The sequence below is a fragment of the Schistocerca americana genome, chromosome 2 (assembly GCF_021461395.2).
Source record: "Schistocerca americana isolate TAMUIC-IGC-003095 chromosome 2, iqSchAmer2.1, whole genome shotgun sequence".
Classification (NCBI taxonomy): domain Eukaryota; kingdom Metazoa; phylum Arthropoda; class Insecta; order Orthoptera; family Acrididae; genus Schistocerca; species Schistocerca americana.
This window is the reverse complement of record NC_060120.1, coordinates 665,261,756-665,288,379: the sequence shown is the minus strand read 5'-3', so window position 1 is coordinate 665,288,379 and position 26,624 is coordinate 665,261,756. Positions and strand designations below refer to the sequence as shown.

General features: G+C 42.1%; 1 protein-coding gene across 1 annotated transcript in view; it reads left to right on the top strand.

The window, feature by feature from the left end:
* LOC124594813 (28S ribosomal protein S22, mitochondrial) overlaps positions 1-25,603 on the top strand; it is a 45,373-nt gene extending 19,770 nt beyond the window's left edge. Inside the window, exons 5-7 of the mRNA XM_047133255.1 lie at positions 6,685-6,914; positions 22,836-22,944; positions 24,887-25,603. Of these exons, the coding sequence (XP_046989211.1) occupies positions 6,685-6,914; positions 22,836-22,944; positions 24,887-25,018 (471 nt within the window). The 3' untranslated portion in view covers positions 25,019-25,603. The remainder of the gene's footprint in view (positions 1-6,684; positions 6,915-22,835; positions 22,945-24,886) is intronic.
* The last annotated feature ends 1,021 nt before the right edge of the window (positions 25,604-26,624 follow it).

The following is a 26,624-nucleotide window of genomic DNA, read 5'->3' as shown; positions in this document are numbered from 1 at the left end:
CACAGTCTCTTCGTACCCAAGATGCACATATCTGACCTGGAACCTGCAACATTGTGTCTGGCCAAAGCACTTCTCTACAGTCTATGCTTACAATGAAGAGTATGCACCCCAGACTGATGGAGTCTTAAATAATCCTTAGCTTAGTTGATTAGTTCCCTTGCCTTGAGACTTGTCTGGAGATCATCCTGTGAAATGCTTTACAATTCTCTTAACATCTAGAGCACACAACAGGTTTTGTCCATGATGGTTCCAAAGGGGAAATTAAGACTGTCTTTCTGAAGTACTGGATCTTAGCTTGTTCCTCAATATGCAGTATGATTTTTTTTTTCTTATTGTAACATTTCTTGCTAAATACCTTTCTCTTGTACTATAATAAAGTTGAAAATATCTGTCTCCCCTGTGGTTTCCCCTCATACTTGAGTCTGAGAGATCTGTCTTTCCGTTTAACTGCCCCAAACCTATCCTCCTTTCCTCAACAAGAAAGGATGTAATAATTCCAAATTCTGGGATAGTTTAGAGTACTTTTATTTGTTTGTAAGCACATAAATATAAAGGCTGGCTGTCAATTCTGTCGTGTAACTTTGTTGCAGTGAATCACAATTTTAATCAGTCATTTCATACAAATACCTGGGTGTAACAATTAGTGGAGATATGAAATAGAAAGATCACTTAGGTTCAGTCATGGATAATGCAGGTGGCAGACTTCAGTTCATTGGAAGGATACTATAAGGGTTGCACTGGATGTGACTCCCTGTGAGGGGACAGGACGGTTGAGCGGCGAGGCAGTGATGAGGATATGTGTCACATCCAGTGTGTCAGTGAGGCAGCATTCATTTAAAATTCATTTATTGATGAGAGTTTTAGAGTGATTCAGTCTCCTCCTCGTTGCGGCCTGGTAGCAGCCATGCTATGTCCACAATGCAGCAATGTGCTGAGTGGCGCATCAGCACCTGCCATGAAATCTGCGGTCAAAGCACCCAGTGTTGCTTATGGTCATTTCCACGGCCCCGTATTGGACAGAATTGCATCTTGACAGCCCAGTATGTCTGTGTTGTCCATTGAAGCCTCAGCACCCTCGTTAAGTATAGCTGCGCTTAGGTCTGGCTTCGAGGTATTAGTGGTTGGTGTGATGGTAAGAAAGCAGAAGTCCCAACAGCAGCACAGAGGACAGCTCAAGAGGTGGTCCCAGCATACAGCCGATAAGGTGGTTCTCGTACTGCCCAGGGCTGGCGGCACTAGGTGCCCCACTCTCAAGTCGAACAGCTTGCAGTCAGACAGATGCATTCTTCATCTGCAGAATATCTGCTTAGCCTTCATCTTCAGTCACATTGTGTCTGGTAGGAGTGACAGCTTGCAGAGACGAAGTTGCACCCCACAGCCGGACGGATGTGGACTCACAGAATTAGACTCTAAAGTGGCAGCAGTTGGCAGCACTTCATTGTATGTCACTATGTCATCCTGCAATTAATGGAGCTGGTCTTCCACAGTATCTGTGATACAGATGGAATGACCAAACTCTGGCCCAGAGTGGAAGGAAGGAGAGGGTAATATAGTGGTTCATGACGCGATTCCTCTCACATGTGTGACCAAATCTGCTCCAGCTTTTTGAGCATATCATCATTCTCTGATTGACAAATGTTTAGTTTCAGAGCAATCTTTTATGCATGGTTCGGAGCTCGAAAGGTGTTATTGTGTAGTCTTTAGATGTAGTTACCACATTTTAATGTGTAATTCCCCCTTTTTTTCTTGAAAACATTATAGAGGGAATTACGTGAGTAGTAGAGTGGTGCTTCTAGGAATTCAGAAAGGGGGGGAACAATTTACTGGTAGGTAAAGGTTATATTTATAGTAATTTGTGAAGAAAGTGGTACCTACTGGTATTTATTTCCCCTTCTTTTCTTGAAAACATTAGAGAGGGAATTACGTGAGTAGTAGAGTAGTGCGTCTAGGAATTCAGAAAGGGAGGGAAACGATTTACTGGTAGGTAAAGGCTATATTTATAGTAATTTGTGAAAAAAGTGGTACCTACCGGTATTTATTTTCTGTTGGCTCAAAAGAACTGGTTTCATAATGGCTACAATGAATAGTAGCAATGCATTGTTTCACTGTTTCTTTTCTCTGATTATTCTGTGACCTCACTTTCATCACTATTTTCAGGCTCAGATAATGCATCATCTTTTTCATTTTCATTATTCTACAAAATGTCATCCTTGGGACTGTCAGTGGTACAAGAAATTCCTGTTTTCTAAAAACTCTTCTTAACAATATCAACACTACTTTCTCCATGCACCTCCACTTGCACATCGTCGGTGTTGATGGCTTCCATATCTTGTCTCCTGGAGTCAGTTGATGAGATCTCACAACCATCCATTTTGAATACAGGTGTCAAAGATGTTTTTTGGAAGGTTTGTTGACACTGACAGCTAAAGGTTGAAGATGGGACATTAAACTTCCAGGGGTGATGACGGGATGGGGCTTAATTTCATTTTCTCCTTTAGAGCTTCCACAAGGTGACCCCTGAAGCTGTCTAGGACAAGAAGGGACTTCTTGTGTTATAATGCCCCTAGTCATCTTCCCCAGACTTTCTCAAACCAACCCCATCAAATCTACTGTTATCCAGCCCATTTCCTGAACTCATGAGTGAATGCCATGTGTGGTAATCTCCTCTGGTAATGTCTTCCTTTTAAAGATAGGTGGAAGTTTATTGCCATCTACTGTAATGCACAATATCACTGTGCAACTTAGTTTCTCTGCTCCAGTCACCTTCACAAGGAAACTTTTTAAGCCAGTTCAAGCAAGGGTGGTAGTATGTGGCATTTCCAAAAACACAGCATTTCCAGCCTGGGAGAGCAAACAGTCATATTGCTACTGCACTTGTATTATGTAATCATGGAACTCGATTAACTAATCTGTGTAGCCTCCTTCATAGACTGAAATTTTGCCATCTCATAAAATGAATCACCCAACCAGTGCTTGCTTTAAAATCCTTTCTGTCAACAATGGGTGTGGCAGCTGTCTTGCGAGCTTTGTTCTGAATCGTTTCATAAGAGACAGCACAACTATCATTCTGAAGTTCATTTATGTAAGCAAGTACACCATTATTAATTTCAGGATATTTCTCTGTTTAAGGCCCACAGAAAGATTTGGAGCTTGCCTTTCTAGCCATGAGTTTATCTTTTTGTCCACCAGTACCATATTGCATTAGGATCAATGGAGAAATGCCTTCCGCAACTTTCACTCCATTTGTATCGATGTAAGATAACACATTTAATTTAAATTTTGCGATGTAGTTTGAATATTTTGACAGAATGATGACTTTTAACAAACTGCAATGTCTGCAGCTCCATTTTTCAAATTTGCAATATGTTGTGACAATGGAAATATTTTTGTGCCAAGTACTGCTGTGTCCATTTTTGCCCATTGTCAAGTCATTTGAAGACCACTCCAGTAAGAATGAATCAGGAGAGGGAATTATGCGTGATATTAATAAAATAATTTTTTAATGATGAAAAATAGAAGGATACAGGAATATGCGAGGAGAGGTGCTTGCATGATAAAGTACTGTACTCCACACTGCCTGTTAATAGAATATTGTTAAGCCTCCTTTGAAATGATGTACTGAATCGGGTGTGTCTGACGCTCTCTCGCACAGTCTGTGGCAATGTAGTTGTTGCTTGTTCGTGTTCCTGCAACCCAACCCTCCCCCCTCCCCCGAGTGTTAATACTTGTTGCTCAACCATTTCGAACTGTGCAGGTGCGCTATGCTTAGCTGTCATTCGAGACAGCTTAAAAATTTTATTCCTCATGCTAATACTGTTCTGCTGTGCAATATTCTCCCAGTCTTTATAAAATTTGTCCTGAATTTTTGCACTCGGATCCTCCCTCTGACAAACTAATATCCATCTTCATAATTATTTCATCCATTGCTGGATATTTTTTCCCTTTAATTAAAATGAATTCCACAAAGCATGGTCCTTTACATGTATTTACTTAATATTTTACATTAATTCCTAGATGACTCCTTACCCTTTATTTACTAATGTATAGATCTGTGACTTGACTTGTTACTCTCTGTTATTTCCAGTCACATTACTAAACCATGCAACAGGTAATTCTAGGTGTGGTTCAGTCTTTCACTTGCAAAAAACACAAATTACACAAATGGCGATGAGAATCGCTACAGTACTGGTAGCTAAAATGCTTATATTCATAATGTTATGCTGCTTCTCTTGGTACTGCTAGGTGTGTTACAACATCTGTTCTGTGGAAGTCCACTCCTTCTATGATGATATAAATTTATCTAATGAGTATTGGTTTAAGGTATTGCTCAAAAAGGTAAGGTTCTGGGCCAGTAGTTATCTCCAGTGGCTTATTTGGCCAGAACAGGAAAGGGTTTGTCAATTGGATCATTGTTGCACATATAATCGTGGCTAGGAGGGGGAAAGTTGTTCCAGGTACGTCACAAACTGCACCATTTATTAGGATTCCACTGTCTCTTACTTTCCTCATAGTCATACCCAGCAGCTTCTTTCTTTGCCGGTCAGGTAGTGTATTAACCTACTGTTTTGGTTCATCAACTGGGTCTTTGCATTTGAAGCATAAGTTTCTCTTGTGTTTCCTCAAAACACACATTCTTAAAAGTACATTTGCACACAAACTACTTGCAGCTCTACCACATACAATGTACTGGTCAATAGCTCCAAGTACCTCCCTGATCTTATAGTTACTTAGAGATTAACTTCAGCCTGCAATACAATACTTCATTATAGCTTTCCTTTTCAAAGTTGACTTCCTGCTGCTTTTCGGCACTTTACCATTTGCATTGAATTGTATTGATGCCATATGCAGCTTAAATGGTTCTACTTTAATGATAATAGACCCTTCCAATGATGTCTCACTTGCAGCTGTCTCCTTCGGGTGAAACAATGACTCCCTGAATCTGACTATACTTTTGAGAAAAATTTCATGCCTTTTCTCTTACCCCCATTACCTATACCCTTGCAAATCCTCAAATCCACTTTGATACTCTGGCACACATTCTTAAAAGGATTAAGTCTTGTCGGTCCACTCACTAGCTTTATAAATGTCTTTCCCTCTTCTCTTGCTTCACCTGTTTGGAGAAAGTGACTCCATGAGAATTGGTGAGGAATGTGCATCCTTCGGGCACACGAGTCTGTACTACCCCATTATCCATGACATACACAATACAACTAGCATCATCAGCAGCTACTTGTACGTTCTTCATACTATCTACAATAAAATCACTGCAGTTCCACTCTGCATGGCACAATAATCACAAGCATGTGTTTCCCCGTGCATCTGGCCCAGATTCCACAGCCTCAAAACACAGTACTAGTCACCGAGCGAGGTGGCACAGTGGCTAGCACACTGGGCTCGCATTTGGGAGGATGACGGTTAGTCCCGCGTCTGGCCATCCTGATTTAGGTTTTCCGTGATTTTCCTAAATCGCTCCAGGCAAATGTTGGGATGGTTCCTTTGAAAGGGCATGGCCGACTTCTTTCCTCTTCATTCCCTAATCCGATGAGACCGATGACCTCGCTGTCTTGTGTCCTCCCCCAAAAACAACAACACTACTAGTCACACATGCTTTGTTCGGCACTACAATTACTTCAGACTCCACATTTTCACAAGGGAGCTGCTACTTCTACACTATTTTTCTTAACTGCATCAAACCAACTCATAGCCACTTGCACAATGCCAGTAGTATCTTCTAACATCCTAATCTTCCTATTTATGAAATCATTCACACAGTCATCCCATTATGTCATACTAACAGCCAACACACGTGCACTCATGTCCATTAAGAATTTATGCTCATTATTATTCACTGTTCTAAGCAAGGAACAATGTATCTCTGCACACAGTGTACCATTTTATTGGGGATGACCTTAGACAGTTAAGGCATTTTTGTTTGCATTTAACAAATGCTTCAGTCGATTCCATTTATCCTGCTCCCTATATTCATATTTGCATAATTGGAGTCATCAATATCTGGATTCTGTGAATTTGTTTTTAGAGTGTTTACTTCAAAGACTTAAAAACAGTCAGTTGTTGTCAAGCCTTCGAAGTAAACAATCCAAAAATGGATTCACGGAATACAAATAGTGATGGCTCCAGTTATGCAAGTATCAATTTATCTAATTGTCTGTACATGGAATGCATAGTGGCATGAAGATAGCACTATTGAGATGCCAAAACTCAGTGTCTAAATAAAGTAACTTCTCAAAAGATAGGCCGTTTAGCGATTTTCATTGGTAAATGTTTGACCAGCTGCTGTCCCTTATTCACAACAGATCAACAGAGGTAGAAGTTATTAAAATAATAAGACAGGCGAGAGAACCAGAAACCCATGACACTTAGCCCATTTGTGTGGGAGAAAGATGTGAAACTTACTCAGGTAGTGGATTATTGGAGTTTCCTGGAATATTAGGCTCTGCCTTTTGTGGATTGATGTTACTTGCTTCTGTGTCATTTCTTCATTCTTGAAAACTTGAGGTCACTATTCCATTAAATCAGTAAGCAGTATGGGTAAGAGATGAGAATAGAATGTAATATAAGTTACTCATTGCCTTTTCCAGATCTCTGCTTCTTTTGTTATTTTGGTCAACAAATTATCACTGTGTATGTATGTTTAACTGACATTTCTACTTCTTATTATTACAGCCGTTGCTCGATACTGGAGAGTATGAATTCATACTGGATCGAGCATGTGTGCAGTTTGATCCAGACTCTCCAGATTTTTGTAGAGTTAGAGATCAAACCTTTGACCATGTGGAGAAATCACGTCATTTCTCAAAGTTAAGATCAACTCGTCATTTTGGCCCGTTAGCCTTCTACCTTGCGTGGCACAGAAATATTGATTCTCTTCTCTTAGACATTGTGTCTGATGGCAGGTAAGTACATAATAATTAGTTTGTTCAACACACTTCAGGTAAGGAAACTGAAAAGTACAATGAAAAATAATTGCTATGAAGTACAGTACAGGCAGATAAAAATGTGATAATGCAATGAAAGATTATGGTAAAATTATTGCTTCAGCTATTGAATTTATAAAATTCACAGCTTCCGAGAGATTGTGTAAAACTTACAACACTACAGTTTCTTTCTTGCATTTCTCCAAATTACTGCCTTTAGGAGGCTCAACACTGAATTTAACCAAAAAGAAGTATATAAGAATAAATAAATTTAAAAAAAAAGCTATACTCATGGCAGAACCACAGCTTCTTCTTTTGGGACAGAAAAGATGAAATAATTGGAGGAAAGTTGGAGGGTGAAGACATCAATCAGAATCCAGATTAACGGATGAAAAGCTGACAAAGATGAAGGAAAATGTAGTGTAGATCACTATACTTAAGTGTTAAACATGGCCATTTCTTGGCAACCATATATAATTTTCAAACATAGGAATTGTACAGCCAACCAGTTGCAGATAACTGTTTGGTACATTGACCTAGGTTTCAACACTTACTAGGGTTGTGTTCATCAAAATGAAATTTTGAGAAACCATAATCGGTATTTAACTACAAAAAAAGCAATGCTTTGGTCCCCTGTCTGTCTGTCTGTCCTTTTTTTTTTAATTATGTAAAATTTGTGTCTGTCTACCTGATAAGTTTGTTTGTTGTCTGCCATTTGATACCTACAGTGGAAACTGATTCCTCTACAGGGCTATACGCATCTATGTTCCTCCTGCATGTTTCTAAATGCTACACAGAGTGTGTTCACAAAGCTTCAAGACTGATTTTTTCCTGAGTAGGGGAGGGCACACACACACATTCCACCAATAGGGTGAAGTAGTGAGACCACGCTAGCAACAGTTACCTCTGAGATGGTGGAACGAGCAGATTGATAGTGGCATGAGTACATGTCAGTGCCTCCATGTAAACCTCGTAAAGTTAAAAATGCATCTTTATTTGGAGCAGCATTATTCGATAAAGTTCTGTGCGAAATTGAACAAAACTGTTAGAGGGGCTTTTGATATGGTTTAGGAGGCCTATAAGGAAGAAGCCATGTTACATTAAATAGTTAGCGTGCAGCACAAGAGGTTCAGAGATAGCTGCGAGGATTGAAGACCATCCCTGCATTGGGAGACCTCAGTATGGCAAACTGATGAAAATTTGGTGAAAGTATGTTTGTTCCTGCAGGACGGACTGTCACTGTCACATGATGCTTGAAGTGCTTCGCCATTTGAAGGACCAAGTCCACCATGTCTGCCCTGAGATCAAACACGATTGGTTTCTTCACCATGACAGTGTGCCCTCTTACACGTTGCTCTCCGCCGGTGATGTTTTGGCCAAGTTCCGTGTGGCAACACTGCTGCAGCCTCCCTACAGGGCCGACGTACCTCTCAGAAACTTCTTTTTGTTCCCTGAATTAAGAGAGACCTGAAAGGGAAGTAATTAGACGCAATTCCAGTGGTCCAGGCAGCTTTGATGAAGTCCTTTGACAGCCTTCCATGTGAAGGGTTCCAGGGAGCCTGTGAACAATGGAAGAAACACTGGCAGTGGTGTGTTGATACCCAAGGGTCATAAGTATTTTGAAGACTTTTAGTTCGCTGAACAAAAATGTTTAGTAAATTTTTTGTTGCGAGACAAGTCTCAAAACTTTATGAATGCCCACTGTATCCACTCTCCTTTCACTATTTTGTTGTCTCATTTGTTTCCTATTTCCTTAAATACCACAAAGAACTCACCACAGTCCATCTGCTATCCATTTGTCTTGCTGTACGTCCCACCCTGCTTCATTTCATTTTCATCATAATTAAGTCTTACAATCCAGTCTGTATCCTGATTTACTATTTTGTTTCTCCACCTCCCCTAGCAATTCCAAATTAACATCTCACCATCATTCACTGAGTAAAATTATCTGTTAAGTTTATGTTAAATATACATTTTTCACTGTCTTAATTCGTACCTGCTTGCCTGACAGGAATCATTGACCGTTCAAGACCTTTTTTAAGCGATCGAAGGCATGATAACCACATAGGGAGAGATCAGGATTGTTGGGTATGTGCTTGAATGTCTACCTCTGGAGACAGTGTAATGGATTAGGCTGGCCTCCCAAATGGTCTGGCATCTTGTGTCGAATTGTGACCAGCACAGAACTTGGCACACCATTCCCCGATGATTGTTTTCTAGCGACTTGCTGCCTCATACACATTTTTCATGCTCTGATGGATGTCTACTGGTGTTTATTCTTCGGCAGCCGAGAAAAGAATAGCAGCATGTTGGTCCTGTTTGGCTGCATTTGGTAATAACATCACCATAGTGCAGGTTTCTGCATTTACTACACGCTCATTGGAAAGACACAAATGCCACACTGATCCTTTGCCCACAGTTGCTGCTTATATACCCGCATCAGAATCATACTATATTTCATCATGCTTTAGCAACACCCTCAAACAGAAACACTTTAATTGCCCCCTACAGTTCACCAAAAGCACCTTAATCCATTATTGTTAGTCTTCTGTAGATTTATTTTCCTGTACTCTTAGTTTATGCCTTCGACTCTCTTAAATACAAAAACATATCAATTGTTTTTACAACTTCATGTTAATTTCTACAATTTTTGACATGTTGATTATACATTATTTTAGTCTTTAAGCCTGATTTCAAACTTGCTCTATTTAGTTTTTACATTTCACCTAGAGGCAGTAGTATAATGCCATCTTCAAAAGAGAAGCATTTTAGATATCTCCAAATAGTTTTACAGTGTAATTTTATATCATGTTGGCTTCAGATGTATTATCTTTTTCATTAAAACACCATCACCTCTAGTTTCCATTCCTTTTTACATATCTTGAATTACTTTACATACTTGGTCCAAAATTTCACATTGGACATTATGAATTGCCTGTGTTTCTGAGTTATCTCTTGAGCTGCGCCAACATGGAAGGTAATGTCCAAAGTTTTGTAAAATTGTTGAGTTACTTCACTGTTTGTCATTGTGACTAATGAAATGCTATGTATACCTGAAATACATTTATCACTCTTAACGGGCCCCCCTGCGGGTCCGGGGATTAGAAAAGGCCCGCGGTATTCCTGCCTGTCGTAAGAGGCGACTAAAAGGAGTCCCTCCCCCTCAAGGGGGTAGTTAGCACCTGCGTTCGGAGACGGACTGTTCCACGACCTCTATTTGCGGTCATTTTGCTTTTTCACTTCTCGTTTCTTCCTTCCTTTGGTTGGTTCCTTTCTTTGCTCTTCTCCACCTCACTGTCTTCCTTACTCTTTCCCCTGCAAAATATCCTTGCTTTCTTATTGCCTTCTTCTCCTTGCCTTCTCTGGTCTGCGCCTCGGCGTTTGAGACAGTCTGTCCTCTCTCTCTCTCTCTCTCTCTCTCTCTCTCTCTCTCTCTCTCTCTCTCCCCCCCCCCCCCCCCCTCACTCCTTTTTCCTCATCTTCCTTCCTCCCTGTGCGCGTCTGAAGGCCGACCCACGCTTTCGCACGCATAGCCGGTGACGGCGTAATTTCCCGCCCTGGGTAGACATGTAAGGCACGCGCGTACCCCCTGGTAAAGGCCAGGCCCGGGGAGGGGTGATTGCCTGCGCTGATACCTTCTGACCATGCCGATTGGTCCCTCCGTCTGTTTCTCGGGAGGTGTGACCTGAGGTGTAAACATTCACCTAAGGCGGGAGTGCCCTCTGAGAGGGTCCCCACAAGGAAGGAGCGCGCCATCGGAGACGCTGGCAATCATGGGGGATTCCTCCGCAATGGATTTCACTCCATCTCTCTCGACTTCTGCCCAAAAACGGAAATATGACCAGCCACCAGTGACAAAAGTACTACTGCTTGCCCCACAGTTCCTCGTCTTTTATCGATCTGAGGATGGAAAGGATTTTTCCTCTGTCAACCCTTTCGTTATCCAGAAGGGCGTAGATGCCATAGCTGGATCTGTCAAATCTTGTACCAGGTTGCGTAACGGTACCTTATTACTAGAAACTGAGAGCGCCTTTCAGGCACAAAAACTGCTTCGGGCCACACTCCTGTACACGTTCCCTGTCTGGGTGGAGGCTCACCGAACTTTGAATTCGTCTCGTGGTGTAGTCTATACTAGCTCCCTCGACGGATTGACTGACGAGGAGATTCAATCTTTCCTCGCTGAGCAGGGCGTGATGGCTGTCCATAGGGTCATGAAAAAGGTCAACAATGACCTTGTACCGACCCAGACACTTTTCTTGACCTTCGATAGTATTAAGCTGCCATCGCGCATCAAGGCGGGCTACGAGGTTATTTCTGTTCGCCCCTATGTCCCGACACCTACGCGCTGCTACCAGTGTCAGCGTTTCAATCACACTCGACAGTCTTGTTCCAATGCAGCTAAATGTGTCACTTGTGGCAGGGATGCCCATGAGGGTGACTGTCCACCTCCGTCTCCTCATTGTGTGAACTGTCAGGGTGACCATGCCGCATCCTCCCGCGACTGTCCTGTCTATAAGGAAGAACGCTGTATCCAAGAAATTCGGGTCAAAGAGAAAGTGTCCACCTCGGCTGCTCGCAAGCTATTAGCTAGTAGGAAGCCCACGCTGCTCCCAGCGGGGAAATACAGTACTGTCCTCGCCTCTCCTCGGACTACCAGGGAGGTGGCAACCCAGACATGCGATCTGACCTTCAGCACCACGGTCGTCCGTTCGGCCAGTGCTAAGATCGCGCGGTCGACGTCTCCTCTTCCTCCCATCACCCCACAGACACCAGCCCCTTCATCAGCTTCTGCTAAGACGAAGACCCAGAAGTCAGCTGCACGGGCCTTCAAGAAGGAACCGTCCCGTGCAGACTTCCTACGTACCTCGACCTCCCAGCCTTCGACTGGTACTTCCACCAAACGTCCTTCCAAGAAGGCTCATAGGAAACACAGTTCTCCTTCTCCGCCACGGCGCATTTCTTCTCCTGCGCCACCCAGCGGTTGCCGCCCCAGGCCGTCATCCGTTTCACCTGGCCGCACCGCTGGTAGCCGAACATCTGGCCGTTCACCGGCGGAGGAAGCTCCCCCTCCCGGCCATCTTCCCAAGATGGCCGATGAACCTATAGACCCAATGGACGATGACTGTCCACCTACTGATAGCGGCGGCAGTGCTCGCTCGAAGCCAGGCCCTCAGCGGCCTTCGAGGTGACCCCTTCTTTCATCTTCCTTTTTTTCTTACGATGGCACTTATTCACTGGAATATTCGCAGCATTCGCTCCAACCGAGAGGACTTGAAGTTGCTGCTCCACTTGCACCGTCCGCTCGTCGTAGCCCTCCAGGAAATGAAGCTACGCCCATGCGATCAAATTGCCTTGGCACACTACACCTCTGTGCATTTTGACCTACCCCCTGTGGTAGGTATCCCGGCTCATGGAGGGGTTATGTTGCTGGTCCGGGATGATATTTACTACGATCCCATCACGTTGCACACCGGCCTGCAGGCAGTTGCCATCCGCATTACTCTCCCCACTTTTACATTTTCCATTTGTACCGTTTACACTCCATCGTCATCTGCCGTTACCAGGGCAGACATTATGCAACATATTGCTCAGCTACCTGCACCATTTTTGTTAACTGGAGACTTCAATGCCCACCATCCCCTTTGGGGTCTCCAGCATCCTGCCCGAGGGGCTCCCTGTTAGCAGACCTTTTCAACCAGCTCAATCTTGTCTGCCTCAATACTGGCGCCCCTACTTTTCTTTCGGACACATCTCGCACCTATTCCCATTTAGACCTCTCTATATATGTACTCCCCAACTTGCATGCCGGTTTGAGTGGTATGCACTTTCTGATATATATTCGAGCGACCACTTCCCATGTGTTATCCATCTCCTGCAGCATACCCCCTCTCCGTGCTCCTCTAGTTGGACCATCTCCAAGGCAGACTGGGGGCTCTTCTCTTCCAGGGCGATCTTTCAGGATCAAACCTTCACAAGCTGCGATCGTCAGGTCGCACACCTCACGGAAGTCATTCTCGCTGCTGCTGAATATTCCATCCCTCACCCTACTTCTTCTCCACGTCGCGTACCGGTCCCCTGGTGGACCGCAGCATGTAGAGACGCTTTACGTGCTCGTCGACGTGCTTTACGCACTTTTAAACGCCACCCTACAGTGGCGAATTGTATCAATTATAAACGATTACGTGCTCAGTGTCGTCGTATTATTAAAGAAAGCAAGAAAGCCTGCTGGGCTGCTTTCACAAGCACCTTCAACAGTTTTACTCCTTCTTCTGTTGTCTGGGGTAGCCTGCGCCGCCTATCTGGCACTAAGGTCCACTCACCAGTTTCTGGCTTGACGGTCGCGAATGACGTCCTTGTGGCCCCTGAGGATGTCTCCAATGCCTTCGGCCGCTTTTTCGCCGAGGTTTCGAGCTCCGCTCATTACCACCCTGCCTTCCTCCCCCGCAAACAGGCAGAGGAGGCTAGGCCACCTAACTTCCGCTCCTCGAATCGTGAAAGTTATAATGCCCCATTCACCATGCGGGAACTCGAAAACGCACTTGGCCGATCACGGTCCTCCGCTCCAGGGCCTGATTCTATTCATATTCAGATGCTGAAGAACCTTTCTCCTGTGGGTAAAGGTTTTCTTCTTCGTACTTACAATCGCATCTGGATTGAGGGACATGTTCCCGCATGCTGGCGCGAGTCTATTGTTGTCCCGATTCCTAAGCCGGGGAAGGACAAGCACTTGCCTTCCAGTTATCGACCCATCTCGCTTACCAGCTTTGTCTGTAAAGTGATGGAGCGAATGGTTAACTCTCGATTGGTTTGGCTGCTTGAGTCTCGACGCCTACTTACCAATGTACAATGTGGATTTCGTAGGCGCCGCTCTGCTGTTGACCATCTGGTTACTTTGTCGACCTTCATTATGAATAACTTCTTGCGGAAGCGCCCGACCGCGGCTGTGTTCTTTGATTTGGAGAAGGCTTATGACACCTGTTGGAGGGCGGGGATTCTCCGCACCATGCATACATGGGGCCTTCGCGGTCGCCTCCCTCTTTTTATTCGTTCCTTTTTAATGGATCGACAGTTCAGGGTACGTGTGGGTTCTGTCCTATCAGACACCTTTCGCCAGGAGAATGGGGTGCCACAGGGCTCAGTTTTGAGCGTCGCTCTCTTCGCCATCGCGATCAATCCAATAATGGATTGCCTCCCAGCTGATGTATCAGGCTCCCTTTTCGTGGACGATTTTACCATCTATTGCAGCGCGCAGTGTACACGTGTCCTGGAGCGCTGTCTTCAGCATTCTCTTGACCGTCTTTACTTCTGGAGTGTCGCCAATGGCTTCCGTTTTTCTGCCGAGAAGACGGTCTGTATTAACTTCTGGCGCTACAAAGAATTTCTCCCACTGTCCTTACGACTCGGTCCCGTTGCTCTCCCAATCGTGGAGACAACAAAATTTTTAAGTCTTACATTTGACAGGAAACTTAGCTGGTCTCCACATGTGTCATATTTGGCTGCCCGTTGTACCCGTTCTTTAAATGTCCTCCGTGTTCTCAGTGGTATGTCATGGGGAGCGGATCGAACCATCCTGCTTCGTCTATATCGGTCGATCGTCCGCTCCAAGCTGGATTATGGGAGCTTCGTATACTCCTCTGCACGGCCATCCATCTTATGCCGCCTCAACTCCATACAACATCGGGGTTTACGACTTGCGATCAGAGCGTTTTATACTAGTCCCGTAGAGAGTCTTCATGCTGACGCTGGCGAATTGCCACTCACCTACCGGCGCGATATACTGCTTTGTCGGTATGCCTGTCGGCTACTGTCAATGCCCGACCACCCGTCTTATCGTTCCTTTTTTGACGACTCTCTCGACCGTCAATACGGGTTGTATGTCTCTGCCCTGCTACCCCCTGGAGTTCGCTTTCGTCGCCTCCTTCAACACCTTAATTTTTCACTCCCTGCAACCTTTCGAGTGGGCGAGATCCACACGCCACCTTGGCTCCAGGCTCAGGTCCGCGTTCACCTTGACCTCAGCTCGCTCCCAAAAGAGGTTACCCCCGGTTCGGTCTACCACTCCCGTTTTGTTGAACTTCGTTCGAAGTTCATCAATATGACCTTCATTTATACAGATGGCTCAAAGACCAATGACGGGGTCGGGTGTTCTTTTATTGTCGGGGCACAAAGTTTCAAATACCGGCTCCATGGCCATTGTTCGGTCTTTACAGCTGAGCTCTTTGCCCTCTACCAGGCTGTTCTTTACATCTGCCACCACCGACATTCTGCTTATGTCATCTGCTCCGATTCCCTGAGCGCCATCCAGAGCCTCAGTGATCCGTATCCGGTTCACCCTTTCGTGCACCGGATCCAACGCTCTCTTCAGCAGCTGGTGGACGTCAGTTCTCCGGTTAGCTTTATGTGGGTCCCTGGCCATGTCGGTATCCCTGGGAACGAAGCTGCAGATGCCGCGGCCAAGGCTCCGGTCTTCCAGCCTCGGACAGCTTCTTGTTGTGTCCCTTCATCAGATTGTAGCAGGGTCATTTGTCGGCACATTTTATCGCTGTGGCATGCCGATTGGGCTGCACTTACAGACAACAAGCTTCGGGCCTTGAAACCTCTTCCCGTGGCTTGGACGTCCTCCTCCCGCCCTTCTCGGCGGGAGGAGGTCGTTTTGGCCCGGTTACGCATTGGACACTGCCGGTTCAGCCATCGCCATCTGCTGACGGTTGCGCCGGCGCCGTTCTGCCCATGTGGGCAATTGCTGACGGTCTGCCACATTTTAATGTCCTGTCCGGATTTTAACACACTGCGTCTAGATCTTAACCTGCCATGTACTTTAGATGCCATTTTAGCGGATGACCCACGAGCAGCTGCTCGTGTTCTTCGTTTTATCAATTTGACAAACCTCTCTAAGGACATTTGATGATGCTGTTTTTTAATCCTATGCCTGTCAGTCTGTCTTTTATCGTGTTTTCCCTTTTAGTTGTTGCTTTCACAGAAATTGTTTCTACTTTTGTGTCTATCACTATAACTTGCTGTTCTGTCTTCATAATGTTGTGATCTTCTCAGTGAATTTTGCTTTTCATACAAAATAAATATTCACTTCATTTTTAGCTCCATTTAGTCCTTGGTAATTCATTGTTTAAGTTTTATTCTGAAGGACTCTACTGATCCATCCAGATATGCGTGCTCATTAGCATGCCAATTCCAGGATTCGGGAAGGTGCACTGGTGGATTAACAATGAGAACAAGTCTGCCAGTCAGTCTGGATGTGGTTTTTAGGCGCTTTCCCACATATAACTAGCTGAATACTGATATTGCACCTTAGTAACACATTTAGAAAAGATGTGCATAATTTTGTAACAAATAACACTAGATGCAAACAGTTGGGGTTCACAAATTCTATCTGGAGGAGGGCAGGGAGGGGGAGGGTGGCAGATAGTGAGAGGAAGGACATCCAGCCACATTCTACCACTAACATTGCTAAATCCAATAATTAAAATGCCAACTCTAAGATATACGGTAGAGGCCATGAAAATTAAGATGATCCTGGATGAGTATATGTACAACAAACTTGTTCTCTCAGTAAATTCTACTAACAAATCATCCGTCACTACTGATGTCATACCCAAAGCTTCCTACTGAAGTATCGTTAACTTTGAAACTTCCTGACAGATTGAAACTGTGTGCTGGACAAAGACTCCAACTCAGGACATTTGCCTTTCGGGGGCAAGTGTTATACTGACTGAGCTACCCAAGAATGACTCACGACCCATTCCTGCAGCTTTAATTCTGCTGGAACCTCGTCTCCTACCTTCGAAACTTCCAGTCGATAGAGCACTTGCACGTGAAAGGCAAAGGTCTTGAGTTCGAGTGTTGGTCCGGCATTCAGTTTTAATCTGCCAGGAGGTTTTATTTCAGCTCACACTCCATCGCAGAGTGAAAAATCTCATTTTGGAACGTCCTCCGCCTGTGGCTAAGCATGTCTCTGCATTATTCTTTCTTCCACGAGTGACAGTTCAGCAAGGTTCGCAGAAGAGCTTCTGTGAAGTTTGGAAGCTAGGAGATGAGATACTGGCAGAATTGAAGCTGTGGGAACAGGTAGCTCAGTTGGTAGAGCACATGCTTATGAAAGACAATGGTCCCGAGTTTGGGTCTCGATCTGGCGCACAGTATTAATCTGCCAGGAAGTTGCATATCAGTGCACACTCCGCTGCAGAGTGAAAATCTCATTCTAGTCTTCATTTCATTTTCACAGTCATGTCCCTCACAGTCATGTGTCTTCTACCACCTCCTCCTCAGTTTGTGAGAATGTTGGTGGATAGGGGGTGAACAGCATTGTTTTCTACATTTTTTTCTTTGGTTTTAAAACAAGTCTTGCTATTTTGGATGAGATCCATTTAATATGCACAACAATTTTTTTAAAATAATTTTCCTGTTTGCAGTGAAGTGCTGACCTTAATTTCCTCACTGGTCAGTTTCTCTGTAGTGTAGCATATATCCTGATGTTAATTCTATGAGGAGTGTTCCATATTGATTTACACTTTATTTATTCTCATTTCTCATTGTGTGCCATCTAACACATCATGCAGTTGCAAGGCCTACTCATACCTGTACGTGACAGGACAATCACTAGAAGTGTAGTCGTTGCACAGTGCAGCCCATTTTTCCAATTGCTGTCATAGTGGACAATATGGACTCCAACCATCAAGGACAGTGCTGTATACCATGGTTTCTGTAGAAGGGCAGTGTAAACACTGTGGATATTCACATGCAATTGGTGGCAGTGTGTAAAGAATGTGCACTGTCATGAAAAATCATGTACAACTGGTTGGATGGCTGGAAAATTGGACGCACATCAAAGGAGAAAAGAACAAGTTCTGACAGGAAAATTACAGGTAATACCAGTTGACATTTTAAGAGTGGAAAAGCATATTTGGGAGAATAGATGCATCACATTCACAGAGATGGAGGTGGCCACAAAACTTTCCAGAAGCACCCTACAGCACATAGTGCATGAACACCTTGTAAGCTTGGGATGGTGTCTGTTAGGTTAATTCCCAAATCCCAGAATGTAGCACAAACACAACAGCACCAGGACATGTACTGTGACCTCCTTCAACGCCACAGCCATGACCCAGTAGGTTTCATGTCCAAACTTGTGACTGGCTATGAGATGTGGCTCTGTTACCAAGAGTCGGAAACCAAAGTCCAATCAATGCAGTGGAAGCATACAGGCAGCTCCCACAGAAATAGTTCTGTCACACCTTTAATAGGAAAACACATTGCCACAGTCTTTTGGGACAAGAATGGCATCCTCCTCATTGACCAGGTGGAACCAGGGACCACCATTAATAGTACGGCATATAAGGAGATTCAGAGGTTGCACTATGCAATTCAAAAGAAACTGCCAATTAAATGGGCAAAATGATTTGTTCTTGTAACACAACAACACTCACTCCCGTATAAGTAGGACAACCATGGCTTCCATCAGATGACATAGGGTTCCAGGTACTGCCACACTGACCATATTATTCTGACTTGGCCTCTTCTGATTATCACCTGTTCAGGATGTGAAGAAACCTCTGCGTGGTCATCATTTTGCAGAATTCCAGGAATGGCAAGCAGCTGTTCTGCAGTGGATATGATACATTTCAACAAAAATGTGGCTCTAGGAGGGTCTATAGAAGTTGCCATGGTGGTGGTGCAAGTGAGTACAGTTCAGTGGAGATTATATTGAAAAAGTGCATGTATCTGCTGAGGCATAGAGGTTCTTAGTGCGTGTATTTATATATAGAAATGTGTAAATCAATATGAAATGTGCCTTGTATTTGACCATTACTTTTTTCCCCATATTTCTGATACCTGTACTGTAATTCACTTGTTGTTACTTAATATCCCTTTTAACCTATAAATTATTGCTTCTCAAGAGGAAGAAGAAGTAGTAGTCCACATTATAGTCTGTTAAGCCAATCTTTGTGTAGCAAGGTGTGAGTGCAAAAGTAGCAGAGCTTTCCCTATGACATGAAGCAATGGTCTCATCTCTGGCAATGGTACACTAGTGTAACAGGGCTCAGATAGCTGGATGAGACATATAAATAGTGGTAAACATTGGGAATTATGTTCCAACTATTTGTTGCTCTTATATTATCCATAATTGTGCTATTGGTAGGACTTTTCACTGCTATGTGGCAGTTTTGTTGTAGTGTCTTGCTCATCCATTTCTAATGACCTCAATATTAACAGGACTTTAAACCCCGATCTTCCTTCCTCCCGTCTCTTGCTCAGTTAAAGTTGAGAACTCGGAGGAAAATAAAAAAGCTTTTTATTGTCAGGACATCAAAGGACTTGGGCACAATTGTTCCTAGTGCTTTGTTGCATCTGAGTTTACTTGTCTTGTGATGACTGTTACCTGAACTCTTACTTGAAATAAGCCTAAGAATTGTCAGTTAAGAATATTGCACAAAACATGCACAGTTTAATAGATAAAAATTAATTATATCTCATAAATCAAGCCATGTGAAGTTTGGAACATTATACACTGTCCAGTCTCATTACTGTGACCACCTGTCAAAAGACTGAATAATCACCTTTTGCAGTGCAGACCACTATAAGACAAGCTGGAAGAGAGTTAATGATGTTCTGGAAGGTACCGACAATGATGTGGTGCCATGCCGACTCCAGTGACATGGCTAGGTGCTCTAGGTTTCTCAGTTGAGGATCCAAGGCGTGAACAGCCTGATTGCGGTTGTCCCACAGATTCTCGATTGGGTTTAAAACTGGGAGGTTTGGTGGCCAGGAGAGTATGGTAAACTCATCCTGGTGCTCATCAAACCATGCACATACACTGTGAGCTGTGTGACTCATTGCATTGTCCTGCTACTAGATGCCGCCATGTTGAGGAAAGACAAACTGCATGTAGGAGTGGACATTGTCCCCAAGGATAGATGCATACCTACCGTATTTATTCGAATCTAAGCCGCACTTTTTTCCCCGCTTTTTGTAATCCAAAAAACCGCATGCGGCTTAGAATCGAGTGCAAAGTAAGTGGAAGTTCTGAAAAATGTTGGTAGGTGCCGCCACAGCTAACTTCTGCCGTCTAATATATGTAGCACTGCACATGCATGCTTTGCAGGCACAAGATAAATACTGGTGCCAAAACCTAAGCTTCAGTAAATAAATTAAAAGAAAAGGTTGAAGATTGTAAAAATTATGCCATGTATTCTTTCGTGTTTACTGCTATCTCATTTAAATCCTGTCTGCCTAATAAACTATGAAATTAGAGTGAGACAACAGCAAATGCAGAAGAATATACATATAATGTCATGTTTATATTCATATTATTCTTATGCTGAATAATGATACAGTCAGAAATGAAGCACGAATCTAAGATGACTAATTTCTGTGCAGAATATAATGTACTAAAGAGACGTCTGCAAAGATTTTCAAACGGAGAAAAATTTTCACTAAACTCTCATTCGGAACAAATTCTATCATACGCAGTCTATTGATCATTATCAAAGAAAGCAGCAGTGTAAGTAACAACAAATAACAGCTGTTGCTTTGGTTATGAGACAATTCCTCTCTTTTTTTTTTTTAAAAAAAAAAAAAAAAAGCCACAGTAGCGTGCACAAAAGCAAGCCATGCCGCGAGCGGCGCTAGGTCGTAAACACTCATTATCAGAAAGCGACAAACAATGCATGACACAGTACAATAATGCATTTTCAGCTTAGAGTGACATAAACACCTATAACAAAGAGAACGTCACTTATCAGATCATAGCAAAATAAGCAATTGATTCAAACCAGACGAAGCACGTGTAAAAGGAAGGGTACCCATATAAATACGGACAGAGTGCCTGACACATAGCAATGGCTACTTTTTAAAGCTTAACTGTTAAGCTTACGTCTCGAACCAAACTACTGTAGCTGTATCTTCATCCATTCGACCTCAGTTGTGTCTCATGTTACAATGGACCAACTTTGTTTCTATTTGGAGGGGCGGTCTAAAACTTTTATTTCCCCTCGAGTTTCGAGTCTCAAATTTCAGGTGTGGCTTAGATTCAGGAAATTTTTTTTTTCCCTTGATTTCGAGTCTCATTTTTCAGGTGCGGCTTAGATTCAAGTGTCAATATAATGGAAGGAAACATTCCACGTGGGAAAAATTATATATAAAAACAAAGATGAGGTGACTTACCGAACAAAAGCGCTGGCAGGTCGATAGACACACAAACAAACACAAACATACACACAAAATTCAAGCTTTCGCAACAAACTGTTGCCTCATCAGGAAAGAGGGAAGGAGAGGGGAAGACGAAAGGAAGTGGGTTTTAAGGGAGAGGGTAAAGAGTCATTCCAATCCCGGGAGCGGAAAGACTTACCTTAGGGGGAAAAAAGGACAGGTATACACTCGCACACACGCACATATCCATCCACACATACAGACACAAGCAGACATATTTAAAGACAAAGAGTTTGGACAGAGATGTCAGTCTTTAAATATGTCTGCTTGTGTCTGTATGTGTGGATGGATATGTGCGTGTGTGCGAGTGTATACCTGTCCTTTTTTCCCCCTAAGGTAAGTCTTTCCGCTCCCGGGATTGGAATGACTCCTTACCCTCTCCCTTAAAACCCACTTCCTTTCGTCTTCCCCTCTCCTTCCCTCTTTCCTGATGAGGCAACAGTTTGTTGCGAAAGCTTGAATTTTGTGTGTTTTTTTTGTGTGTATGTTTGTGTTCGTTTGTGTGTCTATCGACCTGCCAGCGCTTTTGTTCGGTAAGTCACCTCATCTTTGTTTTTATATATAATTAGATTCAAGTGTGGCGTAGATTCGCGTAAATATGGTATGTTGATCCATTGTGCCCTCCAGAATGATGAGATTTCCCAGAGTATGCCATGAAAACATTCCACAGACCATAACACTCTCTCCTCCAGCCTGGACCCTTTCTAAGACCCAACGGCCATGAACCATGCACCTGCTGTAGAGGCCCATAGGCAACAGTGTTTGCTGAATGGTTATTGAAGAGACATTGTTGGTAGCCCCTTGGTTCATTTGGGTGGTGACATGCTCAACAATTGGACATCTAGTCGCCCATATGCATCTGCACAGCTGTCATTCACCCCCTCATCTATGGCTCACCGTGCACCACAGTTGCTTCAGAGCCGGTTTTAGATAGCACTGTTTTGCCATCCATGGTATACTTTAACCACAGCCGTATGCAAACAGTTTATAAACTTAGTTGTTTTGGAAATGCTTCACCCTTCACTCAAAAGCCAATGATCACTCCCTTTTGGAAGTCAGGTAAATCAGTCCGTTTCAGCATTACAATAATGACTGTTCTGTTTCCGCCTCCCTCCGACATGCTTTATGTACCCTCCACTGCTAGTGCTGCTACCTGCTGTCTGTAAGTGGTTATTACATATTGATGTTGAACATAGACATAATTCACATTAATGTAACTGGTAAGAATTGAAAGTAAGATGTTTCTGAACTAATGTACATTTCGAAATGTGTCTGCATCAGTGATCGGTACCTCATACAGTAAAGAAAATATGGCATCAAATAACTAGACCAGTGACAGAAATAATCTGATAGAAAAAGCAGTGTACAGACCAAGAGGAGGAAAATAAATGTAATGCATTGATCAGAAAAGCCACAGAATTTTGAATTATTCATAAACATAAATTTAATAATAATACCTTCAGGTATCAGTACGTTATTTTATCTGTGGTAAAAGTAATGTGTGTCTATTAATTTAAATAAAAAATTCGAAATAAGACTTTGGCATTTCCAATGTAGACTTCAGTGCAGGTTAAATTATTAATAGAATTCTGCAGCCTTACTTACATGATTGGTTTTCTATTTTGTTTTGCATACAAATTGTTCATTTCCATTGACATTGGCATTCCTTTTTAACAGGTTAGATGAGGCCACAGCTTTGATTAATCTGTTTCATAAACTGAATCCAAGTTCAGAGTCTGCAATAGCTGCTGCTGAATATGAAGGAGATGACCTTGGCTTGATAAGGGTAAGTCTTATGTTATTGAAAACATTCAGTATTCTATAAACTATGTGCAAAGAATGGATAACTCCTCAGGTGATAATGTGGATAACATATTTTTATCCTTTGTGCACTCTATAATATATTGTTATTGTGATCTTCTTAAATGTTTTTGGTGTATTACATGCCTTTATTTTTCCTTGTTTCTGAGACTTAGGAATTAGAACTTTTTACTAAATTGTCATCTATGATGTCATTTCATATTGTCAAACTAATGTACTATTATTTATTGGAGCTTTGAATGAGTAAACCTTATTTTTTAATTACTGTTTCTTAAGGAGTTTAAATGTTTGTGAGTATTTCATAGTATTGAATATAATTTCCCATCAGAAGTTAGTATAGTAACAGGGCAACCACTGTTCAAGTAAGAGACTAAAAAATTCTGCCAAGGCAAAAGTGTGCACAATTTGAGCAGTTATTGTTTCTGTACTAAATTGTTTCTTTGAATAACAGAACTTTCCTTCATTGTATTGTACTTAAACAATACTTACAGTGGACACACACATCATTCACTGTTACAATGGCCTGTATTACTCGAGGGAATAATCTTTTCTACATACAAGATAAGATTACTTAATGACACAAGAATAATATTAAGCAGTATGTTTTGTGAGAAGATAGATTTGACTGACTATAGTACATGTTCATAAGTTACCATTCATTCTGACTCTTCCACATAGATTGAGAGCAAAAGAATAATGTTAATAATATTAATAATAATGATGCCTTCAAATACCAGTACTTTATGCTACCTTGGTGAATGAATCATTGGCACTTCCCTATAGATGTATTACTGGTAGTCACGCCTATGTCTCGTACAACTAATGACAGCACAGTTAGTTGATGGTATGACTTGTCTGGTCTTCCAGTTCCTTTTGGATTTCACAGTGTCCATAAAATGTTGCTATGAAGGGAAGCAGTGGAAAGAAATACATATTTTATATATGTTAGGATACAAATTGTTTAGAAGTAGTTTGGGTGGGCTAGATGAAGCTGTATGGTCATATTACCATGCTGCACAAATTATCTGAATGCAAATTTAGAAAATGGGGGAGAAATTTTTGGTGTAGTGTTCCACCCATAACAACAAGAGTTAAAGAGCCGTAGGCATTTGTAGATGAAAGGAACAGGGGGTGAGGGGGGGCGGGTCGTTATTTAAGGGTGCTATTGTTCTCTTAGGAATCTACAGACTTCTTATTTGTTTATTCGTTGCAGTATCTAGTGTATTTTAAGTAATGATTGTGTGTGATTCTACTACACCATGTGTGGTAGCCCATTTTGCATTACATATTTTTTTTTAAATGTACATGGCAAATTATTCAAATTCCTTTTATGCGGGTGGCAGTTTCTACACAGTCATGAAATGAACACAAGTGGCTGCCCCCCTCCCCCACACACAAAAACACACTCACTATAATGTTTTCAACATGCATTCCTCCTTTTAAACATGCATTCTTACTAAGTTTCCATTCCAGCATATTTCTTGCATAAAATACGATATTGTATTTGTGCACTTCCTGCCGTCATCAGTACACATCTAAGGAAGATATTTTTCTTTGTTTCTTTCTTTTCAGTATAAACCATGATCAGATTTTCTCATACTAAAATGTCATTTGGTGCGCTTAGTATCAATTTTCTTTGATATTTCGGTGTATTTGGTTGAGATGACTGATTTTGTGTCACAAGTTAGAAACAAAAAAAAAAAAAAAAAAAAAAGTTTCAGTATATTTTTGTTTCAGTCTTGTTTTAGTTATTTCAAAGCCTAGACTATTGTGTGGCAGTCAAGTGATATTGATAAAGTGTTTAAAAATCACCAGAAGTGTTCTCTGAGGACAGAATTAATTTACTTCCAATTAGTATGTTGTAGTGATGCCTAGTGATCTTTAATTAAAATTATTGTTGTTGATAGCTATATATCTCATCAAGTGACTGCAGACGGCGAGGGCAATTGGAATTGGCAATACAGACTTTGCTTGAGCTCCAGAAACAACAAGAACTAGTGGCAGAAGGAATTCAACATGCACATGGCACTGGTAGCTAGAGCAATTCATCATTTCCAGTCTGTGTAAATGTTGTGATCTGGACATAAATGTGTGTGAAATTTTGTACTAAAACACTGGTTGTTTGTTGGCTGAAGAATGTTGTACTGTTGTGTGGAAAGAATAATAAGCAGAAGATTTCAAAAATGAAATAAACCCTCCCTCCCCTCCCCCTCTTCGGTTTATTTGGCTTACAGTTGAGGATGCTGCTCTTTGTTACATTAAAAATTCTATCTGTTTCACCAACAGTTGTCAGTAGTAAATTCATTTGTTATATGTTTTTATTTTATGATGAAAAAATTTATTTAAATTAATAATGTTAATTGGAAAAAGTGAGCTGTAGTGCTGCTAAAAACTTTGTTATGTATGGGGACATGTGAAAGGTGGTCTCTGTGAATGTGTTACATTTTCTGTAACTCTATAATGATAATCTGAGGAATGTAATTAGAATAAATACGTGGATGAGATATGGATGAAATGAATGCAGTAATGTTTGCCATGTGTAAAAACATCTGTTCTTCTAAGGCCAAAAGGATAAGTTGTTGTAACAGACAATGCAGAAATAAAACATGTAGTAACTTAGACAATTACTAGTCTTTACTAAATTTATGTTTGTATATTTCTTTTCATCTGTGGATGATTGTGGACACTGCCTTCCACCATTACAGAGTACTCAGCTCCTACATCATGCTGGTGGCAAGTGTCCTATTACAGGAATTTCATACGGCTTAACAGTGAGAAGTAGCTGATATCATCCTCAGAATTAGTAACATCAGCAATGTAAATATATCAGTAATACCAAGAGACTAAAGAACAGTTTACAGTGGCAATAAGAATGTAAACATGGGGCACCCAATGGTATGGTGCCAAACAGAAATCATTGCAGAATCCACAGTCATTGCTTTTTTTATGAACCAAAGCACTTCATGTTGTCAAGAAGAGCCTTACTCTGTCTGTATTATTGTGATCACATACTAAGCTGCACCCACTCCCTTTTACACAGTGCAATAGTGGAAATTCTTCTACAGAATAAAAGGAATTTCCAAAAAGAAACTTTTTCAGTTTGTTTCCAAATGTTATTTTGCTGTCTGTCAGACATTTTATATTGTTTGGTAAATGATCAAAACTTGAGTTGCAGCATTGTGCACCCGTTTTTGTGCTAAAGGAAACCTCATTGTGGAGTAATGAATAGTATTTTTGCTTCTAGTGTTGTAATTATGTGCATCATTATTCCTTTTGAACTGTAGTGGATTATTTACAACAAACTTCATGAGGGAATAAATATACTGTGGAGCGCTAGTCAGAATGCCGAACTCCTGAAACAGATGCCTACGAGATGGTCATGGGTGAGAACCACGTATTACCGTTACATTTGATCAATGAATACTTGCTTAAAGATGAGTTACCCGAGAAAATTATCCCATAGGATATTACTGAATGCAAATATGAAAAATATGTCAACTTACTGATTTGTCTCACCCCAAGATCTGAAGTGATTATAAGTGCAAATGCGGCTGCACTACTTTGTTTTAGGAGTTCCAAAATGTGCACTTTCCACTTTAAATTCTCATTAATATGGACAGAGACAGCAAAGGACCTGGAAGAGCA